The sequence below is a fragment of the Athene noctua genome, chromosome 1 (genome assembly GCF_965140245.1).
Source record: "Athene noctua chromosome 1, bAthNoc1.hap1.1, whole genome shotgun sequence".
Lineage (NCBI taxonomy): Eukaryota > Metazoa > Chordata > Aves > Strigiformes > Strigidae > Athene > Athene noctua.
The window spans coordinates 186,271,413-186,290,063 of record NC_134037.1 but is presented as its reverse complement, the minus strand read 5'-3'; the positions used below and the strand labels follow the sequence as shown (position 1 = coordinate 186,290,063).

Sequence of the window (18,651 nt, the reverse complement as noted above, 5' to 3'; positions counted from 1 at the left end):
ATTTGAATTGCTGGAATATTTATGTATATTCTCCTTAATTGCCACTGTGTCTCAGGAGAGCTGAAGTTCACTTGGTTTATGACAAAATTCTTTTCTGGTCTTGATTTTCTGACTGAACTGTGTCTACGTCATCCCTGAGTGATCTGGGCTTCTTTACCTCAGTAAAATTTGGATAGTCCGGGTGGGCTTTGAAAGACTGAGAAAGCATAAATCCCTTGAAACATAACTTTTAGATGACACAGTGAGGACCTTGGTGGAACATCAAACAAAATGGTTTGAATCAAAACTTCATCCCGAAGTGAAGTGATTATTTTTTTATTCTACAGCTCAGACAAGATGTTTAGACATTTCCAAACCCCTTCCTTATTTTTTATTTGCATTAATAAAAGGATAGCATCTTGCTTTTTAGTCAAATTTGAGGTGCTGATAAGCATCTTAACATATTATGATATTAAATACATAATATCATAATTTCTAATGGGATGAAAATCCCAGTTTTTACCAGCTGTTAATGGCCTCTGGATATATTCATGCTGATGAGGTTTGTAATGTCAAACAGCTGTAGATGAAAATATGAAAAACAGTTGACAATAATTAAATAATACAAATGTAAAACTACAAATCTGAGACAAGCACATAATTGTTATGGTATTATTTCATATGATTTTTATGTGATATTAAATACCATTAAATTGTCATACGCTTAGCAAAGTCAAAATAGGAACATACTAATCTGCAGATTTATATTTCAGACAGTAAAGAAATAAAACAACACAATATTTAGTTAACATGAACAAACTTCTGAAGCTTTTCTTTTTTTTTTTAATGTGAAATTGATTAACTGAAATGAAGGTTATTTATTCAGTTCACCCAGCAATTTAAGGTGAACAGTTCACAGAAATGACACAGTTGTAACCCCTTCTCTTGTGTAAGAATTATCTCAGAGCAAGCTGTGGAATTTTGAAGTGTACCTGTAATTAAACATATTTACTGAACAATTCTAAATCTGCAGTTTATTTGCAAAAGCTTTATATACAAATTCAATATTCAAAATTCAAGCTGCTTGATTAGGTCAGTAGGCACATAATATGTTTCTATCTCAGAAGCTTGATTCTTCATATCAAAAATCTGGTATGAATCATTCAGAATTTGCTTTTTGCAAATACTCTTCAACAATATGCTCAAAATTCATCAAACGTTATTGTTAGTACCTCTATTCAGCTGAATAGTTACAGAAAGCTAACGATACCCAGCTCAAATTACTAAAATGTCTATGTACCTTTCCAGTGAAAGGAAACCTGGCTTGTAAATGGAATTTAACAGCATAAAAGAACAAACTATATTACTTACTCAGCTTTTGAAGGAAGAATGATATTAACATACCTGCAATATATGTAAATCCCTTAAATATATATGAGTAACTTATATTGCTACTCCTACATATTTTTTCTAACAAAACTCATTATTTATTTAAATTTTAAATATAAAATGAAAGTATATTTACTCATGGAGGCTGGATGTGTTAGATTTATCTGAATTATTTTGATCCCTAATTTGGAAGATACATTTTTCAGCTGCTAAGCTATACAGTAATATGGGAAGCTGCTTACCTAAGTTGTTTTTAGCGCTACAGAAAATACTAACAGAACAATTAAACCATTGCTTCAATGGGAGTTGCAGTGCATACAGGTAATAAATATATGGAGCTTATTCTCTTATATCTTCATTGCGCTTCTTTCCTTTTACTGGCAGGCTTATAAAACTACAAAAGCCATGAAAACTCAATGCTAACTTAAAAGTGCAACCTCTGTTACTTTAATATTTTTGTACTGTGTATCAAGGCATTGTTTACATTAGGGAATGAAATGGAGATGGGGCAGAAAACACACCTCTGAAAGACTTTCTACACAAAAGGATGAACACGTAGTTCTTTGCACAAAGCATTAGAAAATACTGTGATATTTTATTATTAAAAATGCTGCTGAAAAGTTTATACATATGTGTCCAGCCATATATATCTTCTATCATTACTTAAGGCAAAAAACAAAAAATTGCAAAACAATAACAAAAGAAACCATTAAACCCTGTGTGCCTCTTAAGGTCAAGAATATAAGCCTGGGAAAGTACTTTTGTTTTTCTTTTACAGTTTGCAAAGTATATTTTGATATCATTATTATAGAATTCTATGAAGACCCTATAAATCTCTTTCCTCTATAAATCATACATCAGTCCAGATGTATCAAATTATTAAATCAACTTGATTGTAATTACTTTTAAAAGCTAAAATCATTCACTTACAGGAACTTTTTTTTTAACCCAAATGTCACAAGCCTGACACAGTACTGTACATATTGCTAGCAGAAGACAATTGGAAGTACTAAACAAATACTGTAATTCACATTACAAACATACCCAACTGATTATGATGCCAAGCACCATCACCTTTTTTTTTTCTTTTTTTTTTTTCTTTTTTTTTTTTTTACCTTTTTTTTAAGAGTCATGAACTGCTTCATCTCAGCTGAGGCATTACATAAGTGGTGGAAATGGCCTGGTATAGAGTCAGCATTAATCAATATTATGTGATGGATCAGCGAAAAAAACCAGTTTGCGACTTGCTACTAGTTGTAGTTTGAGGTTGTTGCTTCATCACATTCCAACCTGAGCATCCAGGTCAGGTTTATAGCGCATTTATTACAGATAAAAGATTATGTCAGCCACATGTTGCATTTCTATCATGTCATTAACTTTCTTTTTATTTTTTTTCATTCAGAATCTGTTTTACTGCTGCTACAACAAGGAGTTGTGCAGGTGAATAGACCTCAGTGAATCACTTTGTCTTTGATTTTATTTTTAGGGGTGACTATTCCAATATATTTTATTAGAAAACAAAAAGCATAGAAAGCAAGAAGAGGTACAAGGCATCTTGTGTTTGATATTTATGGGACATATGATATTGATGCAGCTTAGTTGTGAATTAATAATAGAAAATACATCTGGGATAATCATGTTCAAGTACAGACCAATTTGTTCAAACATCTTTGGTTACTATCTCTCAATGATGGAGGAACTTTCAAAGACAAAATATAAAGCAATCTTCATCTGCAATAACTTATTTCTAGCTTTTCACATTCAAATCAGTTGTTTGAATCAAACTGCTAAGTTCCTTTGATAGCTTTGCTTGGCCCCTGGTTTCCTAATAAAGGAAGGGCAGAAGGGAATAATCAGTTAAGAATTTTACCCTTCCTGAGAGTGATGCTCTCTGGGATTTTCAGTTTTATTCAGATGCAGAACAGCTGATGACGTCTCTGCTTCTCTCTCCATAACGTTCACTGACTATGGGAGTGCTGTGCAATAAATCAGCAAGTATTTTCTGACGGGTACGCTGTCAAGCACAGAAGAGGATACTGGGCAGACAAGTTCTTTACACACTGATCATTTCTGAACACTTTAAAAAATCAGACAGTCAATCAACCCACCATACCCCACTTTCAAATGTGGTTTTATTTCATATAGCAAAGCTAAGAAGGTGCTTCCTCAGCTGAGATTCCGCTGCAACTGCTGGTGAATATAGAGCTAGTTTTCCTCAGACAAGGCTGATCAAAACACAGGCTTTCCTTGCTTTTGTCAGGGCACAAAAGTCTTCCTAATGTATCACAATAACCAAGAACTACAAACTGGACTCTGAACATATACCATTCGATGTTTCTTTGTTCAGTTCAACAAGCTTAAAATAGTAATTATTTCCTTTGTGTATTTTTTTTTTTCATTTTCCAATCCATTGCTGTGTTGCAGTTTAACAAAGGCTAACACAAAATTAAATTATAGAAAAAAAAGTTTCAGAAAAGAACAACAATCTCCTATGAATACTTTAACATGCACTAGTGTAACCTGTAAGAGAAAATACACAGGTCACACAGACAACTGTATCCTCTGCATGACACCATGGCCTCGTATAAATGAAACATGTTAGAAAAAATTCATGTTTTTTGTTTACCACTAGTAATTAAGAAGAAATTCCTCCTTTGGGCTTGGAGGAAACAGAGGTGATATGACTAATGTATATACACATAGGTCACAACCGAATGCACAATCTTTCTAAAAGCTCTTTTCAAACTGAAAACATCAATAAAAGCTTCTTAATTTTTGTTTGTTTGTTTTTAAACTCACAGCTATGTACATTTTTACAAAGTTTCTTTAAATATAGTTCAGGCTGGCAAGTCATCTCTTTGCACAGAACTATACGTATTTTACTGCATAGTCAGTCCTCCTCTTTTTTTTCATTTTTGTTTTTAATAATAAAATTCTACTTCCCCCATCTGGATTACAGCTTCATATGCTGGGTAAAAGCCCCATGGTGATGTCTTTGTTTTAACAAGGGCCATTCATGGTATGGCACATAAAGAATTTTTTTTATTGTTTTATTTATTTAAAAAAACCCAACCCAAACCAAAACACCTGTACAGTCACTGGCTGTGTTCCAGAAGACTGCTTTGCTTGTTACACTCAAAACACCATTTTAAGTGACATCTTCTGGCCTCAACTTTCAATCAAAGTGGCTGAGATCTTAAAGCAGTATCGTAACAGCAATGTACACTTTTCACATTTCACAGGGTTTGTAGGTGATCTTTAACATCAGAGTTTTCTGTGGGAAGGATCAGTAAGAAAATAATGACTGTCCTTCTCTTTTATTTGTTTTTACTTCAGATTTTGACAAGGTGTTCAATGGATGGCATTATAACTTTTTCCTCTTCTTTTTTTTTTTTGTTTGTTTTGTTTTTTCTTTCTTCCAAGTGGCTTGTGAAGGTAGAGGGGGAACGGCTAAGCTATACCCTAGTGGTCGAATGTCCATGGGGCAAATTTGTACTGTTTTGTCCTCCACTGAAGGTGTTGAAAGTATGCAAAGGTTGCATTCCTGTTAATGTATTTGGAATCATGGTTATGGTGTTGGGTGTCATTAACGGGATGTCATCTGGGGACCTTCTCAAAGTAAGCGTGTAGTCAGGCGGACAGGTTAGTCTCAGTGTGTCATGGGCCTGCAGCGATTCACACTCATGGTCATGTTCGAGTTGTTTCATCTGCAATGACATAATCTCTTCGTTCTGTATGTGTGCAATATCGTTGGTTGTGTTCCTCTGGGGGCTAGGGCGCCTGTGAGTCTCGTGACGCCGCTTGTCCTTCTTGTAATATAATGCAGCAAAAGCTAAAATATTGAGGAACAGCAAGGATGCCCCCACAGCAATGGTGACGCTCAGCTCTGTGGAGTAATCTCGCTTGTTTTCTATCAGAACTGTTGTATCCTCTGGAGCTGTTTTATGGGTGTCTTTTGAATGTTTGGGATTGTTGGCAGGTGTCATTGCTGGGCGTTTGGTGGCTGGCCACAATTTACCAGGAGAACGTCGTGTCACATAAGGAAATGATGTCATGTCAGGAGGGGGGACTTTAGTTGTTGTGGAAACATACTGAAATATCTCATTCAGGTTGTGAAGGTGTGGTACAAGCTCCAACCAGAAAGCAACCTTTGTTGCTCGGTAGTGGTCACGAACTCGGGGTTTCAGGCCAATATGCAGATAAAGCTGATCTTTAGGATTATATTTGGACCAGGCCACTTCTTCAAAGCGGTTGGGTTTCGTGTGGATGAACTTTGTGTCCTGCGGAACAGGCTGGTTTGGATCTCTACAAAAATAAAAACAGGCAATATATAGTAATTTAAAAAAAAGCAAAACCCAAAACAAAAGTAAAAACCAAAAAACCCTCCATCCTTTAGTTAATAGTTTATTTGATAATTAACATAACCTAAAAGCAGAAGCTAAAAACCAACAGATGTTAAACAAAAGAGAAATTACTTACGGTACAGTGCATCTCAGACACTATAATACTTTTCTACATGAAAATGAAGAAAAGGTTGTGTTTCAGCTCCCAAAAGTTCATTTGAAGTCCTCTGATCATCATACGCCAAAGCTGTCTTAGAGAGCTACTACCTTTCTCCATAGTAAAGGTGTAGGTTCAGCTCTTCTCAAGGTTTGATGCTTACTTGCTAATTTAAGATACCACTACTTCCATTGCTGTAAGCAATAATTATGGGCATCTAATCCCTATGGCAATGTTAGAAGTCCATGTGACCATAAGAATTTATACTAGCTGTGTATATTCCATAAAAAAATCTCAAAACATGAACTAGCAGGGCTAATACATGCAACTGGGAAGTATTTCTCTTTGTGTTCTTTTACTGATCAATTAGTTCCCCTTTGTTCATCTACCTACTTTAGGAAAAACCTTTGAAGTGTTTGTGTGTTGCAAATCTTTCCACCCTTTGCATTATCTGATTACTATTTGAAAGTTCTGTGTTCTCATTGCTACTAAATAACTATGTTTAATGGCCATAGGACAGTGAGCCTTAATTCTGTCCCAGTTTGTGGGGATGAGAAATATATTAACTGAGATAAACAAATTTTACAACAGTTAAGTAGTAGTAGAGATAAGAGTAGTACACTATTCAGATAATTTCAAAATTGGTAAGGCAAATATTTAATTGAAATAATGCTTTTCTCATCCTTTTTCTTTTCTCCTCACAGGTTCAGAATAAAGACAAACCAATGCCACAAAAAGCATTTAAATGTGGTTAATGTCTATGTATCCTTATAGTTTTAGTAAACTTTATGTAAAAGTGACTTCCACTTAGCTTGAAAAAATACAGAAATTTAAAATTACTATTATCGAGTTTAATATTCTTTTGTGCATGAGTTTGAATTGCTTTTGCAACAAAAAATATTTTCTGGGATTTTTTGAGGTATTATACTGAAAACACATGATTCATTTTCTGTGCATTACTCTGAGAACTTCCCATTCTCCTTTCCATTCCCATATGCATTAGTTTATTTCCTGAAAAAATTATTTTAATATTTTCTTTTTCTTCCAATATACTGTTATGTATGATACGGGAATGCCAAGATCCACTGCTACAGATTTTAAAGTGTCTTAGTTTTATTCTTTTTCAATTTTCAAAAGCTCATGAACATGATTGCATTCCTTTGCTGCTCATAAAGAGCTATTCCTTAGTTCCTAAATCAGACTGGTATTTTGATTTTAATACTATTATGATACCTGTATTCATCTGTTTCCCTGAAATAATTTATCTTACTTTTTTTGAGTGAAAGGAAGAATTCTTTTTCTATATACTTTTCATGCTTTGGTTTACTTATGCTTGTGGGTTTAGGCATTTGGTATTTTTGGGGGTGGTTTGGTTGTGTTTTTTTAAAATATTGTATTGTATCAAATCTTTCCCATCTCAGTAAGATATAAAGTAGTGGTTCCAGAATTGTGGCTATTTCATTTATCTACCTATTTATTTATTTTTCATTTTATGTAGTACTAGTTAGCAAATTTTGTTAATTCTGAACAAGAAGACAATTGATTAGTAATTGTTCATCTTAGTTGAAGCTAAAGGAATAATATCCACTTCCAAACAGTACTGCAGCAGATGTATGCTGCTACTTTGAGTGATTCTAACATACATTAAAGAAGGAAAGAAAAGTATTATTTATTTTGTTCTTAAAGAGCAGACTGAAAGATTTGGAAAATCCAGAGGAGAAGATATTGGCCCAATTCAATGTATCTGCTACTACAGTACTTTGGGGTTCAACACATAAATTCTAAAGCAAATTAAAAATCAGCAAGGTTATTATCAAAATGCAAAGCATTTTTCTTGTCAGAAACTCAAAATCCTGCAAGAGTTCCAGCACAAAATTCATCTTGTGTTCTTCCTACTTGCTGTTTGGATTCACAGTACAAAAGACTCTGGGAAGGGTCCTGCAGAAAACATATAAATGAAGCTAGTTCATGTAAATGAGGTGCACTTGATACACAGTACAGGAGATGAAGAAGCTGAACACTCATTTCAATGAGACAAGGTGGACATGCAGTTTGTTTGGGTTTTTTTGTGTTTGGTTTTTTTTGTTTGTTTGTTTGTGGTTGGTTGTTTTTTTGGTTTTTTGTTTTTTTTTATGGCCCTATAAAAATTACAGCAGATGATGATTTTATCAACTAAATATTTTTAAAATTAGTATTGCCTTCCCCTACAAACAGCCTGCAAACCAAATAAATATCAACCTCCCCTTCCATTCCCTCTCTTCCATTCTCTGCCTCCATCTCTCCTTTTTAACTATTAGGAATAGCCAATTATGTTGCCACTTCCTCCAAACAGAAGAGAGAAAACTACATTACACAGGGCTAGTCTTGTATTTTAGGATTTATTTACATGGTTGTGTATGGGCATGAATCTGTTCACTGAACCAAGGAACAGAAAAAAGTCATCCAGACCTACAGACATGTCATTTTTTTGCTGAGGATATCAGAATTCTGCCATTGGCATCAACTCTAGGGTTGACCACCTTAGTAACTGAATAAATGGCCTGAATATTCTGTCTGAATTTGGATGATGGTTTGTTGTTTGGTTGTTTTTTGTTGGTTTTTTTTTTTTTCCACAAGAAAACGGAGTAATTGTCACATCCTAAATAGAGGATCCAATAATACATATATCTTGGTTTTACAGATTAATGAAAATTTACCAAAAATATTCCCTAGCTATAAATAACAGGATTTTTACTTTCCTTGGCCCTCCTCCTATGTACACTGGAGACAATTCATAAAATAAGGTTAAAATTTATGACATATTAATTTTTTTTTCTTGGGTAGTTGGGCAGTTTGTCCTGTTACGAATATCTTTCCAGTATTATACATAGGCAGAAAATAATTTCTCCTATTGAATCAGCTGTTTGGCAGAACTTTTGATCTGTTCCTTTAACTTCAAATTTTCTTTTGATTTTTTAGCCTCTCACATCACCTTTGTGTTTCTGGACATTGTTGAGGACAAAAGGCTGCTAGGAAACCTTCCTTTAAAAACCCGCTGCAATCATGGTGATAAAAATATAATCTGAGTAATTTTTTTCAGTTCTGTACTTCTTCCAGTAATGGCTCTCATAGGGACTAGATAACTTGTTTCCCAATCCTACTAGTTGGCTTTTTTTCTTCCTAAATCCTATTGCTAGAACAATACTGATGTTTATTGTTATTAATTTTCCTCTGTATTTTCATCACCTTTAGAATTAAATTTAAACAGCTTCTCCATCAAAAAATGAAATGCCTGAACTTGTCTTCCATATGATAGAAGACCGTATAATGGTCTTTCTCTTCTTACTGAAGGTATTTTTTTATTAATGTGCAGAATCATCTAATTTCACCTGCCACTTTCTTTCCCCACTTTCAGCCTGCACTGATTTTGCTCAATTTAACAGGTTGCTGTTTATTGCCATTTAATTCACACCTCATGGGCTACAAATGTACATTCAAAGCGTTGATTTTTTTTTCTCAGGTGATATAAAGTAAACATGTCTGCAATGGATGCTGACTGAAGAGCAACACACATTCCTGTTCACAGGGTGAATTATTACCTGATGTGGAGGGCAAAGGAGGGAACTAAGTATTTAAAATTTGGTGATATTGGCACAGGAAGAATGAAGGAGAATCATAAGAAGTTTTCTCTTATACTGAATTCCATATAACATGTTGAAATACCACTCATCTTTTAATTATTTTGGTAACCACATTAACTATCAGTCAGGACAATGGAACTGTTACATTAAAGCACTTAAAGTGTTTTATTCTTTTTTGTCATTCTCTAACTTAATTGGAGAGCAAAATGTCTTAACAGTTACATACTAATTCTGTCACCAAGACACTGAAAGGACCCTTGATTGTTTATTTTCTTTCAACAGTCATCCTTTCTCCATGCAGGGGAAAAAAAAAAAAAAAAAAAAAAAAGAAAGAAAAAACCTGTGGCATTTCTTCATGCTTCCACTGATTTTGCATGTTGACACAATATTAATAACAGTACAGCCATTCCTGCCTCAAGCACTTGTACACAATCATAGTTTCCTTTACCTCCTTTCCTCACTTATCACCAGGTCCCACTGTTGCCATGCTCCCAGTCAGGTATTATAACTACTAAAGAAAGCAAACCATAAGTACGTTGTTTTGTTTGACTAACACAGATTGACCATTGGAGACAGTTATTTTTTCAGACAAAAACATCAAAAAGAAATGCAACAGCCTCATAAAGGAGTTCACAGAGAATTAATTTGAAAATACGCTTTAGTCATTATAAGTTTAATTGTCTCTTTCATTAGAAAGCCAAACCGAATATAAAACATAGACATCCTTAATAACTCAGGTTTTTTGCTTCAGAATCAATGTTAGTGAAATAATTCAGGAGTATTTATCTGAATTACAAAGAAAAGAAGGATACATCCTTTAGGCCTTTATCTTTCCCATTACCAGCCTAGGTAGAGCTGGATGAATGGGAGCAAAAATAGAGTATTGTAACTCCTCAAAAGAGGTTAATTTTTAGAAACCTGATAGATGCCTCTAATGAGAGCATGGCTTCATATCTGCTCTATAAAACTTCAAATCCTGCTTCATAAGAGTGTAGCTGGCAGAGTATCTGTGAAGGACTGGCACACATCCTCTCATGTCATTCACTCTCCCCCTGCTGATGCATCTGCAAAGGATGTAACATGGCCCTAACAGAACATTTAAGCATATAAAATTACCATTACAGTTAGGATAGTACTACTGGCACCAGACTGAAGCTTTAAGTGCACCTCTTAATGAAGCTTTCACATATGATTTTGCGCATAGTGGAATCAAAGGCTGTATTTCCATGTCATTTTTGTATCCCAAATGTAGTTTCTCACACCTACACTGTAATAAATTGCTTTACTATTCCTAAGGTATGTGAGAAATGTAGTTTTGAAAAGGCCAAACCCACTGGTTAGGAAAGAAAAAAAGTCACAGCAAGGTAGAAGATAGATTAGCAAAAATGCAGCTTCCAGGTATTCATTTCAAGCACGATCTATTTGCCATTAAACACTTTAATTGTCACCTCCTATTTGCTAGCTTCAGTAACTGACTTGGAAGTAAAACACAATAAAAGCTCTGTGCCTTGTGCTGTGTCTTTGACACCTAGTGATTTTACAAGATTGACCTGCCTTCCAAACGAAGCCTTGGCAGTAGGCCCATTAAACAATGTGTGTTTTTCAGCAGCGGGTGGCATGTCAGCTAAAAGCCCAGCACAGTCCATCAGAACGATGCACCACCTGAGCTGTAATTATACAATAAGTACCTGGATGCAGCCTCTGTGGAAAAGTCATCAAGACTGAAAAGTCTCAGAGACATCAAAATGAAATAAATAAATCTGCAGTTTTAATGTTCAAGACTTACCTACCAGGAAACGTGGAATAATAAAATCTTAAGGTAACAGATTTTTCGTATGTGTTGCCATGGGTGCAAACACAAAGCAAGCCAAGTTCTATCCGAGTAAGGATGTGAAACCATCAATTAAAAGAAAGTGGAAAGTCCCTAGCAACGTAGTCTCAAACCATATCAATCTTTTTGAAAGCTGGATGACCTGAGTAGGCACATGAATTCCAAATTGCATGTGGGAGAGTAAAGGCAAGAAAGGTTACCGCAGATACGTCCCCTGTTGTTCTAGGCTGCAACCTTTTGTTTTCCACTGGAGGCATCAGAGGTGCAGAGCAAATGTAATCTTAAAATATTATTTTCCTCCAAGTATTCTCTTGTACTCTCCAGAACAATTAATCATTGTTCATATACACAAATTAAAAAGCCAGCAAGGTAATGTGTCTTGTGTTGCTCTTTTCCTTTCCTTGTGAAAACTGAAATTTTCCAGCTAGAAGTCATTTTTAATGACACATCTTTCAGATTGTCTATAAAGGGACGTTTGTAAAAGAAGATATGTTCCATTTCTGTCTCATCAGCAATGGTGAAGTTTCAGAAATGACAGCTCTCCCAGAGCACCTGTTGCACCTTTAGGTGTAGTATGACAATGGGTTCATAGCCAGAGAACTGGGTGATGGCATGTATCGCCTGCTGAAATTAGATTTCAAGTAGCAACAGCTGGAAAGTGCTTGCAATTACAAGTAATGGTGGCAGCTGGGACAGTGAGAGGCTCCTGTCAGCCTTAAAAAATTGCTTAAGTATGACTTCTTATTCTACAGGGAACAGTCATAAAGTAATCGTAAACAGGAGTGAGACTGTGGAGATCTTGCATCTCCATAATAATTCCAATGATGTATCTTTGTGAGAATCTGATGTTCCCTATGTATAGGTGACAGTTCGTCTATAAAAAGAAAGACAGACTGATGGTACAATCATCTGAGTGTGCAGTGCAGCCAGCATGTGGCATTCTCTGTCCATAAACCAAGCTTTCATCCTGAAGTTTGCCCATCCCAATACTGATGACTTCTTGTTGCCAAATACATCTAAATATTCCACAGTTTGTTCACTATTGTTGCAGTACTGTGGGATTTCTGCATGCAAAAGTACGTGTCTGTCTAAAAGGCAGTGCAATAAAAGCTTTCTTTTTGCCTTATAAATTGACCTGAAGCATTTGATTGTGTTTTTTACTTAATTCATGCTTGAGGTTTTTGTTAAGACTGCAAAATCTCTCTTCCTTGAACATCATTTGGATTAATTAAAGGCTGCAAGAGCTGCTGAAGCCACTGAGTGTTTCACAGTAGGCATCTCTGAATTTTTCTTATATAGCTGCATGCCATTCACTGCAGTGCAGTAAAGCTGCAGCTTCCAGAGCCCAATCCTGCCATTAAACATTCATTGGAAAGATTTACAGCCCCTTTGTGCCACAAGTATTTTTGTTTTAATTCAGTACCGAAGACTCAAGGTTAACAAAAAGCCCTTGCCGCTCAAGTAAAACACTACAATACTCTTTAAAGGAAAGCTTATAGGAACAGGACAGAAATTATTAATAGTACTCGCAGATTAAGCTGCTTTGAGAGTTCTTTCCTCGATGCTTACAACTCTATTTCAGCAAAACATTGATGTCTTTGTTTCGTAAGCAGAATTAATTTGTTAACCTTCTCAAAGAAAAATTTATATCTGAGTCTCTTCTTCATTCCAGTCAAGTACTTATTATTGCCATTATAGCCCTCAGAGGGAAAAATCTTTCCAGTGTCTGCCTTTCTGTTCCAATTCCTCCCTGAGTCCCCGTCCCTGTGAAGGTCACTAAAAACAAGAACTTCCTTTCTTTTATAGCAGATAAGTGCTATCTGCCTGACAGTTCCTTCTTCAAGTAGCAGACATTTTGCCTCTGATTTTTCAGTATCTTAGTGAGCTGCCTTTTCTCTGAGACATGCTTTGTCTTAATAATTGCCCTATTTTTTGAATCAAAAATACAGTGCACTATTATTCTCAGTGAGCTACTGAAAGAAAATAGTTTGAGGGAACACACTAATTAAAAATCTATTAAATATGAATAAGCCCCAGTTACCTTCTGTCTTACGCAAATGGTTCTATAATGCCACTGCAAGATCAAGGTCTCAAGCCACTGCAAGAGGATACTGACTGCTTTACAAGTATGATATCAACAAAAAGGAATGCTGGGGGTCAAACTTACCCAGTTTTGGCAAAGTTAGTCCAGTACGTCATAACTACTGCACTGAGCATGACATCATTCTTGGAAAAGTTGCAGTTGAACAGTTCTGTGGGGCCAATCATAGGAATCCCGAACACATAAGGGACTTCATCACCATGAGCTGAATCAGCCCAGCTGGGTTTCATTTCACTTTGGCAATGGTGATAAAATGCATAGAAATATGTTGGAGATCCGTACTGGGCATGCAAATCAGCAGTAGCAACAGCTGGAGCAACCCACTGGTGGTCTGTAAAAAGAGCAACCAGGGTCTTCCGTCTTGTTTCAGGGTTTTCTTTGTCTGCCCAGTCGGTGTACATGAATTTAATGGTCTCTCGCAGTGTATCTTTTCCTTCTGGATAACCATATAGATTGTCCACAAAATTGGAGACGGAAAAGTCAAAATCATTGGGGGAAACACCATCTTCATTGTCTACAATGCCATCCACAAATTTTAAACCTTCCCCTTGATTCACGCCCAGCATTATATCATAGTTAAGGAATTCCCCTTGCTCCATGAGAATCTGAGGGTCATCTGGAATCACATCTCCATCTATCACAGGCCCAAAGGCAATGTGGTACGTGGCTGGAGTGATGGTCTGTTGAATGAGTTCTTTGTAATTCTTATTTCGAAGACATTCAACCAAATCAGTGGTATCCAGCATGTCGCAGCCCACTTTATCTGCCAATATCCGAGTGTACTTGGCAGGCTGATAGTTCACTGCCCAGCTGGACAGGGCTGTTCCACTCTGTATGATTGCCTTTTGGAACAAACCTGCAGGTGCAAATTGTTTAAATGCAAATCCAATTACATATTAAAAAAAATAAATAAAAATAAAAGGAGCTTTCACTAAGCAACGAAAGCTTGATTATACAATAACAAAAGGATGCATATACCTAAATTTCAAGTCAGTTTCCATATATCCTACTCACTGCTTCCTTTGTATAATATCTCTAATAGTCTACTAATTAAAATCTCTTGTTCTTGATGCTCACACACATAAAGCATGAAGGTTTCAGGTTACTGTTTCGAGAACAAAACTCGTGATTGTACTGTAGTTTTCTTGCATCTTTAATGGAAGTCCCTGGCTTTAGCACAGTGGTAGTTCTGTAAAAATTTCTTTAAAGGAGTGGCAGCTACAAGCAGTAGTATCCTTTTCACCATGTAAATGACTCTCATAAATTTGCTCTTCAGTAGTTTAAAGGTCAAATAAAAATTACACACTCTAATTTCCTTCATAGAAGCCATGCATCACATAATTTGAAAAAAACTGCTCTGTTAGAATCAAATTAATAGGCTTGAGTCTTCTACTCTGATATAATTTTTTCTTTATCAATTTAAGTATTTTTACTTATTTTTGTGTGTGTGCTAGCATTGCTTATATGTTGAATTAAACTACATTTATATATGTTGAATATAATACGTTGAATTAAATCTACATTTTTCAGAAGAGAATAAGATGAGATTCAATAGTTCTTTCTGGTTGCTTTATATGTACCAATATAAAGAGAGATGAAAGATCCAGTCTGAAGAAATCTTTTGTGTCAAAGCTCTGAAAAGCAACTGGATCTTACTCATGAATCTATCCCATCTATTTTTTCATGCTAAGATCACTAAAATGGCCTATTTTATACTTAAACTAAAATGCCTGGGCCTCTTCTGCACATGGTTTCTACTGTCAACCCTTTGAAATGTCAAAGACAGCAACAGCACAAAAATCTTTTAAAGAACTTAAAACTTTTATGGGAAACACTGGTTGTGGTTGATACAACTTTGTGATGATTACTTACTGCACACAGTACAGAATTTCGATGACGTGATTAGTTTTTTCATGGTTCCATCTGCTTCATTTTGTCATGGCTTACTCAACAGCTATTCACTGCACCCTATTTGTAACAATAGATTGAATTATCAGGCATAATTCTATGTATTTCCAAATAGGATGTGTTTACCAGCCACCCTGCTACAACTTCTTGCGAGGGTTTAGCCTGCTGTCATAGACTTCTGCCTGTTTTAATGTGATAGAAGTGTCATGGACTTATAAATACAATAGATATTTTGGTCTTATCTTCTTTTATAAATTCTTTGTAGATTTGGTCTTATCACCAGGAATATTTATGGTTCAGCACTGGTGCTGTATGTTCTTGGGTTTGGTTTTTTTTGGGGCATGAGGTGTTAAGAGTAGATCAAAAACCTACCAAAATCTTAAGAATTCTGTTCAGGATCACAGAGTACTTGTGGGGAGTTAAATATATTTTTTAATTAGGTGAATTTATGTTATTATTAAGTAAGGAAAGGATCTAAATACACATTGGAAATACATACAAGAGTGTGTAAAAAATTAAAAAGGTCACTACCCTTTTACATTTTAATTAGGGCAAATTCTTTGATTGAAGAGCCAGTGGAGACTGTTGATATAGCTAGAAAAAGTATATTGCTCATGGAATTTGTCACATGAAATTTCTGCTATAATAGCATATAATTTTTCATATAAAAATATTTATGTTGACTAATACAAATCCAGAATACTAGCTAGTAGGTAGTTTACAAAAATTACAGACCTCATGTAATTCTACTTCAGCCTACCTGATAGTTACACTATAATGTTTAAAAAAAGAGTGCTATGCTCAGAAGACTGTTACCTTCTGAATAGTGAGAGAGTGTCAGGAGGCTGACACAGGAAGCTCCTGCCCCAGATCCAAAAATAGTAACTCTTTTTGGGTCTCCTCCAAAAGATCCAATATTTTCTTCAATCCAACGTAAAGCTTGGATTTGGTCAAGCAATCCATAATTGCCTTTTGCAGCCTGGTCACCAGTACTTAAAAAACCTATAAGGCAAAAAAAGATAATTTTAGTTCATGAGATACAAAGTTAGCTACAGGGTATTCACTATTCACAACACATCTTCCTATCATCTTCTGGGTTGTATTTTTTTAAATTCTTTTTTTTTTTTTTAAAGGTCACAGATGTAGTTAAATGTCTCAAGTGCAGGCAGTGGAACTCATTCTGTATGCTTTTTGGCTTTTGTTTGTTTTTTCCATTGTGCAGAGGTCACGTTTGTGATAAATCATTATTTCCTTTTTTGAAATAATTCTATATCAATGCAATGATACAGAGTGAAGATTTTAAACATTTGATAACTGTATCTGAGTAAGGTACAAAAACTTAGGAAATCATTTTTGTGCAAAGAAGTAGTGAGATACACAGGCTTCCACTGAGAACAAGGCTCCCTAACACATTAATTTACATGCTTCTTACCATGGACCAGAGTTTTCCTGCACTACATAGGTCTTTAAATTATTGGACTTGTGATATGGATAGACATACTCAGAAATAGAAGAAGAGGGATGAAGAAAATAGTAAAAGGAACAGGAAAAAAGCCTAGGAAAAAGTTACACTCCAGTTTCACAGAGGATACTTATTAGGAAGATAGCAGGTAAATCCTTGGCTATTCAGCCTTTGGTAGGGAGATTTTATGTGAACAGATCAGGTTTTGTCTCTTTCCTTGGAAACTGCAGGGAAAGCTGTGCTGATATTTTTTGTTCCTGTACTGCGGTTATCAGATTTTAGAAACAAAGCATGACACATTCGCTTCTTGTCTTGTAACTGAGAACAAAATGACCAAAAGACTAGGAGTGAGATTAATTTTGTTTTTCTGAAGCCAGCTAAGGTGAAACATTGCAGTTATCTGTGCTTCCTATCATTCACAGTTAAGACCTTGTGCCATGTGCAAATTACCACATCGAGCCATGTACTCACACTCCTCTTTTTAACTCCCACAGACCTGTTCCTGTCAGAGAATTGGAAGTCAGAAGTCTATTAGAAATACCTTCAGCATTACAGAAGTTTTCAGATGGACACTACTGATATAGGCACTGCTGACAGCTACTTACCAAGACAAAATAAGAAAATCACTTGTCTGGTGTTTCCAAGCTAATTATCAGTTCAGACAAATTTGCCAGGAGAGGGCCCCAGGACTCAGGAGAGCTGCAGTCTTGGAGCAGTTTGAGATGAAAGAGCCCATCATCTTGAACCACCTCAGCCTACTGTGACAAAACCTTCATGTTCCTAGGAAGGGCCGCAGGGGAAGCCTGAGGTCCCCAGGGAAAAAAAAAGGCCTTGCAGTACATTTTGCCTGCTTTGGCAAAGGGGAACAGATCTCTGCGCTGACTGTAGTTATTTTTTCACTGACAGGAAGAATGAAAATTCACAAGGTGGAAGAGATTCACAGTATGGAGTAAGTGGAAGAGAAGGAAAGGCAAAAGAGAAGAAATTACATTGTCAGACATTCACATCTGCCAGACTTTCACCATAAAGTTTTCTGTGATAAAATTCCTACAATGAAATGCAAAACCCAGCCTCAAGGTTTAAAAGCAAGACCACATAAGGACTAAGCTCTCAATATGGAATGCTGTACGGCTTATGTTATGGTGGCATAAATTTCTGCATGCAAGGTTATGCATGACTGAATGCTATGTATTACCTTGCACCCAAAAGAATCTTTTTCATATTTAATTAGTAATTATTAATACGTATTTAATGTCAGCAAGTGTCTGATGAGTCCTTGTGTTTTTCACAGAAGAGTTGCTTCAACTGCAGTAATACGAATCACATCCTTACTGCTAAATAACATTTGAAACGGCTTTCTCATTAAAAAGTCTCTAATAATGGTAAGCACAGTAGCTAGAATAGCAGTAACACACTCTTTCTTTCCTCTTCTCTACCAATGGGGGAAAACCAAACAGCTATTAATCCATAATTGCCTCATTTTTTTTAACAGATGTGTTCTTCTCTTTTTCATATGCCTTTATTATCTTTTTAGGACTGTCAAAGAAAGAATAACCCACTTGCTGGCTTTGTTGCTGCAGCTCACTGCAATATTCTATAATATTCTACAATTAAGCCTTTATTCAATCAGAACTATGACCTCCCCGGGAGAAAGTGACTGTTGTAACCTTTAAAGCAGCATGGTAATTAATATTCAGAGCCTAAACATGTTTTAGCTTTTCTAGCAGCATCACGCTAAAGCTGGTTGATCTTTCTGATTTTGAATTCTTTCCAAATGTATTAAAAGGTGACTGAGTAAAACTGTAGTCAATGAATATCTGATGTTAGACAAATTAAGATTTTTTGCTTCCACAGTTCTCTG

At 35.7% G+C, this 18,651-nt stretch overlaps 1 protein-coding gene across 7 annotated transcripts in view; it reads right to left on the bottom strand.

Annotated features, from left to right (window-relative positions):
- Positions 1-768: 768 nt before the first annotated feature.
- NLGN4X (neuroligin 4 X-linked) overlaps positions 769-18,651 on the bottom strand; it is a 195,968-nt gene continuing 178,085 nt past the window's right edge. For all 7 annotated transcript variants that reach the window (XM_074907639.1, XM_074907646.1, XM_074907618.1 and 4 more), the window contains 3 exons: positions 16,145-16,330; positions 13,487-14,276; positions 769-5,673 (listed from right to left, as the gene is read on the bottom strand). In XM_074907639.1, coding sequence (XP_074763740.1) covers positions 4,824-5,673; positions 13,487-14,276; positions 16,145-16,330 — 1,826 coding nt within the window. In that variant the 3' untranslated portion in view covers positions 769-4,823. The remainder of the gene's footprint in view (positions 5,674-13,486; positions 14,277-16,144; positions 16,331-18,651) is intronic.